This window comes from Mizuhopecten yessoensis, unplaced genomic scaffold, assembly GCF_002113885.1.
Source record: "Mizuhopecten yessoensis strain PY_sf001 unplaced genomic scaffold, ASM211388v2 scaffold11107, whole genome shotgun sequence".
Lineage (NCBI taxonomy): Eukaryota > Metazoa > Mollusca > Bivalvia > Pectinida > Pectinidae > Mizuhopecten > Mizuhopecten yessoensis.
The window spans coordinates 1-9,370 of NW_018408883.1; the positions used below are offsets into that span (position 1 = coordinate 1).

At 36.5% G+C, this 9,370-nt stretch overlaps 1 protein-coding gene across 1 annotated transcript; it reads right to left on the reverse strand.

Annotated features, from left to right (window-relative positions):
* Positions 1-675: 675 nt before the first annotated feature.
* LOC110465934 (DNA mismatch repair protein Mlh1-like) lies at positions 676-9,195 on the reverse strand. The gene is made up of 8 exons (XM_021522117.1): positions 9,071-9,195; positions 7,642-7,773; positions 6,966-7,056; positions 5,803-5,975; positions 5,147-5,219; positions 3,087-3,178; positions 1,994-2,036; positions 676-861 (listed from the first exon to the last, which is right to left on the reverse strand). The coding sequence occupies exons 2-8, from the start codon at positions 7,764-7,766 to the stop codon at positions 769-771; spliced, it is 690 nt and encodes a 229-aa protein (XP_021377792.1). The 5' UTR covers positions 7,767-7,773; positions 9,071-9,195; the 3' UTR covers positions 676-768.
* Positions 9,196-9,370: the final 175 nt, after the last annotated feature.

Sequence of the window (9,370 nt, forward strand, 5' to 3'; positions counted from 1 at the left end):
TATAACTTTATAGTACAGAGTTCAGGTATAACTTTATAGTACAGTAGTCAGGTATAACAATATTATCTGGAGTATTCTGCAATACTCAGTCCAAAAAGGACAATATCTTGGAAATCAACAGAGGAACAAGTTTTCAAAATAACTTGCGGCTTTTTAACATTGATGATTGTATGCAATACTATTCTATTCAATCATATTTCATAATGTAACATCTTGCAGAATATGTTTGAAACGAACTGTGTTGCATATCATTATAAATGTTAATGAAGATCCATATTAATCCTTATATTTACATTCAAAACAAAGACAAGTTTATTTGATTGTTCTTTGTTGTCGTTTTTGGTTCAAAATACATTTTAAACAAACTGTTTTCCTTTTTAATAACAGCAGAACAGCTTTTTGTGCAACTTTGTGTTTCTATGGTCTCAGTTCCAAATTTTAACAGAAATTCTGAATGGTTTCTATTTGACGATAGCCACTAATGTACCATTCAGAATTTCTGTTAAAATTTGAGTTGACATCTCTTGATGATTGGTCCCTGATTACTCAAACAGTTTCATGGAGAGACCCAAACAGTTTCCAATTGGGAAACATTCACATGTTATGGTTCTTGCTTTTATTGGAATATTACAGCAATATTTTTGGTTGGTATGTTTATCTTAGGACTGTACAGAGGAAATGTAAATACTGAGTAATGAATGTATACACACAAGATGAGTTTCTCCCTCCTCACTGGAGGAGAAATCACTGAGAATTAACAGGAGCTCCCTACCTTGCGATGGATGGCCCAAATATAGTGCGAATGTTTTCAACGTGTGTAGAGTTGGCTGGTGTCCGAACCTCCGCAGTACTCTCTCCATGCTGTAAAACACAATCAGTTATATATAAACCTTTTTGTCCTTCCTTTTGTTTTCCAATGTCCACCCTGCAGCTCGGAGATATAACAATAAGAACATATATATATATATGTATATCATTGACATTAGAACATGCAGCAAAGATCTGTTTATTAAACATACAACAAAGTCACAGAATTTGGCGTAAATGACTCACCCGATCGAAAATGGAAAGGTTACCAGATTTATTAAATTATTCTGAATAGCTTGTTCTCTTAAAATCATTTCTTTTTTTAAATATCTTAATAACAGAAGACTTGACATAAAACATGTTTTGTGAAGGTGCGGCAAATAATACAGCCACTAGGGATATCTCTGATGCCGCCGTCACCCAGCTGTTTATAGGAACAGTACTGTCACTTAGCACACTAGGGATATCTCTGACGCCGCCGTCACCCAGCTGTTTATAGGAACAGTACTGTTACTTAGCATTGGTCATTTTTTCATAATTCCAAGATGACTAGCTACCTTGCAGCCACCATTATCTTGTGATTGGTTCCAAAATAAACATACACAACTATTAAAGTACCAAGGGGAACTACCTAGTGAAAAAGAAATAATGGTAAAAAAACTACAATTGTCACCCTTCAACATGGCAGTCTAGCAGTTAGTTTGTTCTGCCAATCAGTCTCGTAATTGAACAAACATTTCTGTTTTTGTTGTTGTTTGTTTGTTTGTGCTATCCTTGCAGCAGGTAACTAAGGTGATATGAAGACAAATAAATCAACAGGACTATACTTGTGAAATTTCATAAAGATCTCTAAGATTTTAACAAACTTTAAATAACTTTTAAAATCCAAGATGGCTTCCATGCAGCCAACTTGATCTTTAACCAGTCTCAAAATTACACATGCACAATTTATGGGACCAAGAGGAGCCTGCATAAGAAATATAAGAAAGACCTGACATGTAACTTCTTTAGAAACGGAAATAGCAAACAAGATTCTACAGGAGTACGGAACTTTGGAGAACTTATATAACAAAGATAAACTACGATATTTTACTATAACTTACGGTCAGTAAACACGATACCATGTGTGAGCATTCTCAGATAAATGAAGGATAATCTTTCAAATAGTTTTTTTTTCTTGACATACCTTTTTCAAAGTGAATCCTACTTTACAATTATGCACAGCATACCTGAAACAAGAAACAACAGGAGTTATAAGTACGACAAATCTGGTATACGGAAAGGTCTTAATTCTGTGGAATCAGTGTAATACATAAACAATTCACTACTCTTTTTGACATTTTGGAAATTAAACTAGGGTTGTTGACGGTTAACCGGTTACTTGGTATGAAGACCGCAAACTGGTTACTAAAAATTAAATAACCGAATAGTCGGACATGTATTTACTCCCATATTTATTTATTATGCCCACAAATTCTCTATCGATGCTCCGGCTGACCCGTCAGGGTGTTGTCTTTATATTTGATAGTAAGGATTAACAATGAGATGCCGACCACACCATAAAACAAAAGGCCCAGCGGGCCTGTATCGCTCACCTCAATATGTTCAAATTAATTGGTAAGAAGTAAAGATATAGCATTCCATGCAAGTACATATGAAATTTCAGAAAGATCCATCCAGTACTTAAGATATACCAAGAACAAACTTCAAACAAAGCCCGACCTATATGTCCCAAGGATGCTCCAGACTAAATAAGAATAAATTCCCTTAATCCCAATGGTCGAAGAAGGATTTTAAAGGTTTAACCTCTATTTCTCCTATTGGGCCCCGCCCTTCTGCCCCCTGGGAGACCACACCCACCGTTTATACAAAATGGATTCCCCTTGGCCTAAGCATACTCCAGACCAAATTTAGTCAAAATATACTTGGCCGTTTAGGACTAGTACGCTTTAAAGGAAAAGTTGATGGATGGACGACGGACGCTGCTGAATGGCAGAAGCTCACCATGGTCCTTTGGACCAGGTGAGCTAAAAACCAGAACAGATTTTAAGAGGGAGCCAGAATGCAAAGTTTTGAAATGGAAAATTTGCTTAACATATGAGATATTTATTGTTGTTCGTGTTTGATTACCAAACTGACCGATTAACCGATTACTTGTTCGAAACTTGTTTTGAGTACTTAACCATTTACTAAAATTTGCCCGGTTTGATAACCCTAATGTAAACATTATCAGTTTTCTATTGCTGAGTGGCACCACCTCTTTGACCTTGACCTCTCACCTGCTGACCACTTCTATGACCTTGGAATGCTCTTCTGATGGACTCTTCAGGGCCTTTCGTCGAGTGCTAATGTTGTAAAATAAATCCTCAACCTACAAAAAGGAGGAAAAGATAAATAAAATACTCCTGATCAGATAAATGTTAGCAGAATGGTACGGCAAACTGATTTGAATTCATTTTGATGTCGTTCAACAATAATAAATTATTGCATAAATGACCGACAAGTTCATTGGTACACATTTTATATATAATATTTATCTAGCTAGCAACCTGTTTCTTTGTTTTTTAACTAGACAAGAAGTTGCAATGCTTCTGAAACTTGAGATCTTGGAGGTTATCTTTTCTAAATTCTTGCTAATGTTTCTTAAACTCTTTTAATACATAATTTATATAGCTATGTTAAAACAAACAAAACAATATATACTGACACATATCACGTCGGACATTCCGTGTCGTGATATGTATCTTTGTCATCCTTCTAATTTGTAACACTCTATCTTGCCGAGGTCTATAAAAGCATGTGCAAGGGGAGAAAACTCAAACTAAAATCTTTCTTTATAACAACAAAGATGGCGTCCGACACACACACAAGCGTTCGAGGTGTGCCAATCATTCACAGTATGAAATAGTCTATTTAATTGACAACAAATTCAACGAAACAGACAATAAGGGGGCCGTTAGGACGCTTATTACAAAGATGGTTGTGTATTGTCTGAAATACTGCCGCAAAAAGTGTTCGGTAGGAGCTATAAAAACCAGACAGGATCTAGGAGCCTGTAGACGCCTCCTTACCCAGAAATAACTAATAATATACTTACTATCTAATTCTTCCCAGCCCTGTTTGATATCATTTATAAATACAAGACCGCAGTGACATGATATACATGATGATATGTATCAAATCTGACGTCCATACTTTGAGCATTGGCCATTATCTGTTTCAGAGTCTCAATCGGAAAGACACATGGACACACGAAATGAGGTGACAACTATACCCGGCTTTGTTCCAAGCAGCCGTATGAATACATAATTCAGTCCATGCGAAATATGCCGATCCAATGGACATGTCCGATAAAAGTTACTGCCAATCATCACGATTAATCTAGCATACGTTTTCTACCTTAGAGTCGTCTAGAGTCATGTCACTTAAGCGTTTTAAATACCTCTGTAACATTCAGTGCAGTCAAGCACTGCGGTAACCTGTAATGACATTGATTGTGTGAAGAATAATGCTTCTTTACGTGACTGGGGCAAAACCCGGCAAACCACTACCAAATCCAATTATCATTTTCATTTCATTATTGTACACATCAAACAATGTTTGTAAGTTTTTCCTTTAATTTCCTAGAATTTTTTTTTTAATTTCCTAGAAAGTATTTCAAGCTAACCTGACCGAAATGTCCTGTAAAAGTCGTTCCGGCCTGGCAAGCTTGGGACAGTTAGTCAGTTACCTGACCAAATTTCCGGTATGAAAATGTGTATTTCGTATGGACTGACAATACATGACTGTAGGCTCCCAAAAGTCAACAAAAATAATCTGATGTAAATAATTTGATCAAAATAATCATATTTATGCTTGAATTATGAAATCAAAACACAGTTGACATAGTGAAGATGACAAATAATTACTGAACTCGAGTACCAAATGTACACAATGTACGGTATGCGTTGGAAGTCATTTCTAGTTTTGGTTGGTGTTATATGATTGATGTTAATGCTGAAAAAAACCCTCTAAAACAGTGTAAAAGATGGCTGTAACATTAGGACACCTAATGTATAGTGATACTGCAGGACTGGACTGGGTTGGTCGCTGGTGGCTAAGTAGCTCACCGTCTTGAGTTTTCAGGTCCCGGGTTTGAATCCCTGCATGGCTGTATTTTTCCTCTCCTTTTACAGTTTAACAACTCTGTCTGTCGATGTTACAATGCATTGTCTAAGAAATAATGTTAACAAATTTTGCATGCAAAAATCAAGATGGATTCTATTTCTTTGGACTAGTGATGTTTAAGACCAAAAAGTACTTGGACATTTTTGTTACTCGAGTAGAACTGTTTGTATACCGTTATCTGGGTCCCGACGTTGCCAGCACACGGCTTGACTGCTTCCTTCAACTTTCCATCCGTGAATTGACCTCTGTAATCAAACCAAGAACATATAGATGATTATTCCATGTACACATACTGAACAAATCCTTTATATCATCTAGTATATGCCACTGGAAAATATGAAAATTCTTCACTCCAGGAGTAGAATTTTGGTATTCTCCATACCAACAACCGCTTTCCAACACCTCTTACCTTGGTAAGCCTCAACTGACATTGTGAATACAAGAATAACAGGACATCACAGATGATCCTTATATCCTCATGATTGGAAGAGATTAGAAATACTAACTGTTACAGCGACTTAGGGTCTTTGACATCAAATATCTTAGTTACAGTAACGATGACCTTAATCAGATTGAAACGTCAACAAAGTTTCATGACAATCAAAAAAGAAATCAAAGTCTGTAGGAGGCGGACACTAGCGTAATATTCGTCGTAAACATGACCTTGTATTGTCTTGGTGCTTTTCTTAGTTTTAACCTCTGACGTTTGAAACACAATCTCATACAAGTTTCACGACATTTGGAAGTAAAATGAAGTTAGTAGAGCAATGACACCAACATTCTAATTATAGTAACAGTGACCTTGTTTTTGACTCATGAATATCTTACCTATAAGCACATTTTGAATCCACTGTTCTGGTTGTTATGGTAACGTGGGCCACATGACTTATACTTGCTAAAGCTTCACCCCGGAACCCGTAAGTTGCGATGGAGCTGAGATCATCAAATGATTGTAGCTTGCTGGTAGTAAACCTCTCACATACAATGTTCATATCGTCTTTCTGTAAATCATCAATAGTTATACTGTACGTACACATAGTCATAACGTTTGGATTTGGATTTTTGTTGTTAAACCAATTTTTTTAAGCATAACACATGGACATCTATCAACATTCCATAGTGTCAGCATGCGAACAAAAAAAAAACACAAGTAGAAAACCTTCCCTTATTAGGACTTTCAAGTGTCAGCATACAGCAAGAGGGCTAATGGGCCTGTATCACTTACCTGCTTTACAATCACATTTATGAACTTCACAACGGGTTGAAGCAGGCCTAATGTGTACATAATACTGTTGTCATACCTACCCTGATCCTTGACCCGTCATTTTGACAACTGTTTTGTTGTCATACCTACCCTGATACCTGTTCTGTTGTCCTGACAACTGTTTGGTTGTCATACCTACCCTGATCCCTGTCCCGTCGTCCTGACAACTGTTTTGTTGTCATACCTACCCTGATACCTGTTCTGTTGTCCTGACAACTGTTTGGTTGTCATACCTACCCTGATCCCTGTGCCGTTGTCCTGACAACTGTTTGGTTGTCATGCCTACCCTGATACCTGTTTTGTTGTCCTGACAACTGTTTTGTAACTGTTTTGTTGTCATGCCTACCTGAATCCCTGTCCCGACAACTGCTTGGTTGACGTACCTACCCTGATCCCTGTCCTGTTGTCCTGACAACTGTTTTGTTGATGTACCTACCCTGATACCTGTCCCGGTGTCCTGACAACTGTTTTGTTGTCATACCTATCTGATCCCTGTTCCGTTGTCCTGACAACTGTTTTGTTGTCGTACCTACCCTGATCCCTGTCTCGTTGTCCTGACAACTGTTTGGTTGTCATACCTACCCTAATCCCTATCCTGTTGTCCTGACAACTGTTTTGTTGACGTAACTACCCCGATCCCTGTCCTGTTGTCCTGACAACTGTTTTGTTGTCGTACCTAATTATCCGTGTCCTGTTGTGCTGACAACTGTTTGGTTGTCATACCTACCCTGATCCCTGTCCCGTTGTCTTGTATCTGTAGAAGCTTCAGTCCTCCCTGTTTCACAATCACCGTGATACTGGTAGCCTTAGCGTCCAGGCTGACAACATACATGTATAAATATCATTTTAAAATATAATCCATTTACCTGATTCACTAACTTCAAGACACCTGTCTGACTTATTTCCTAGTTATACTAACAGGTACCTTGACCTTTGACCTACTGATCTGAACAGAAATCCCAAGTCAGCCCTTCAGTATAGAAGCAGTTTATGAAGTTGAGTTCTTCGGAAAGTCAAGTTATCGTGGAGACACTAAAGAACCATATGAAAAATTCAATATGATATCATATCATATAAGATATCATGATAACACCCTTCAGAATCATATATATTAATATGATTCTATCTTTTGACAAACAGGGTTCAAACTTTATCATACAGTACATACACCTAAGTTCTCATTTATTTAATGACACCACATTCTGATTACAACATGAACAATTTCAAGTTCAGCACTTTTAATTCATGTCATTATAAAACTGATGCCGATTTTTACCTCGATTCCCAAAACAATAGATCTTAAAGACTGGTTAATAACCATAACAAAGACAATCACTGCATTTCTATTTACAAATATTAATTAGGACACCACTAGAAAACATAATGTTTCATATCAAACTTACCAATTTTCCATCATTTCCTTTAAAGCATTAGCCGGCCTCTGTATAACCTCCCCAGCCGCTATCCTGTTCACAACCACCTCGTCAAGTTTACGTATAGTACCTGCTAGACTTTTGTTTGAAGCCATTATATATCTAAAATTACAAGAATACATAAGGCCACTTAGCTGATATTTTGATAACCTTTTTTTATCAGACCCTTGACAGACTCAATTATAGTAATCAAATGTGACATGTGATGTTAACTCTGGGCGAATACAGAATTTACCATTGTAGGGGTAAAGTTTCCCCGTTTACAATAGTCTCCCCTACAACAGTATCTGCCATTTTATACATTCACATCAACAGGTACCTTGGAGGAATTCAACACCAGTTGAACAGCAGGGTGCCTAGCATGATAAGTGTCTTCTAATAAATTGTTTACTTTCCTTAAAAAATATGTTTGACAAAAAGCCTCTTAAAAGTGATGGTCTAGCTATTGTAAACTGACAACACAGATCAACCTAACATCTTCATTTCAGAATAATCATTTGGTTGTATTTCTAAAGTTTTGAAGAATCTGTGATGAATAAAATCCTCTAGAAGCATTTTTATGATATCATTATTTTTATTTTCTCAGAACTCCATTTGGATATAAATTAATAACCCGACTATGTTATAGACACAATGAATGGCTTACATGTTTGCTGTGATGTAGCTAGGTTGTGTAAGGGGAGGAAATTAGAATACACAATAAAATAAAAAGTATTAATACTGCTGTTAATTCCTGTTTGCAATGGATGGCCCATTCACCCAACAATGTTTTTGAGCATATTGTTCACTAGACAAAAGCCTTTGAACAAGACAATTGATACCAAATCAATAGAAGAGAGTAGTGTTTACTTTTTCTTCACAAGAAATTCAGACACTGCAACAACCTCCTCTTACCATATATTAATTTCTTTCAATAGTTAATTATTGAAGTATTGACACAAATATACACAAATTAAATACCTAGAAAAAATATGAGCTCACTACATAACTTTTTATCATACCTCATTTTATTTACATACATTTAAGTAACGCTGTTCGTACTATTCTAAGGTTTTTCAAAAGGTAATGTTTGTTCAGTTCAACAGGTCCAGTACACTCTGCTGATTGAACTATATAGCTGTAAAGACCTATAATAGCTCTATTGACCTAACCGAAATAGGTCTTTTGAGCTATTAAGTATTTTCATGTGATGAAGTTTGAAATCTGAGAAAATATAGCTCAATACAGCTATAATTTATAGGTGAATATATATAGCTATATAGTCTGTAAGTACTGCCTACTGGACCTGTTGTGGATGATGTATCAGTGCATGTAGACAAGTGGCCTGGGCTATATATATAATACTTAATCTTTCACAGCAGGAAATGTATCATAGTATGTCTAACTTTAGGATACCTACCATTCGGTTTGTTTGACACTAGGTGCGTAAGGCTAAATATTGACAGGTGTCACGTGCGTTTACGCTCTATATATGTATACATTTTCTCGCGGGAAATTCCCTGCTACATTTTCATCTCTATGAAAGGAGAGTTCCGACCTTTGTAAACTTCCGTCGGCGGAGTTATCTCCTTGGAAACGCAAGTCTTGAAAAAATAGTTCGCAAATATCTTATTTTCGTATTTAAACTAATACATATGTCATTTTTGCTTGACTTGTGACTAAATGTTTAATTAACACATGACTTTGAATTAACTGCTCT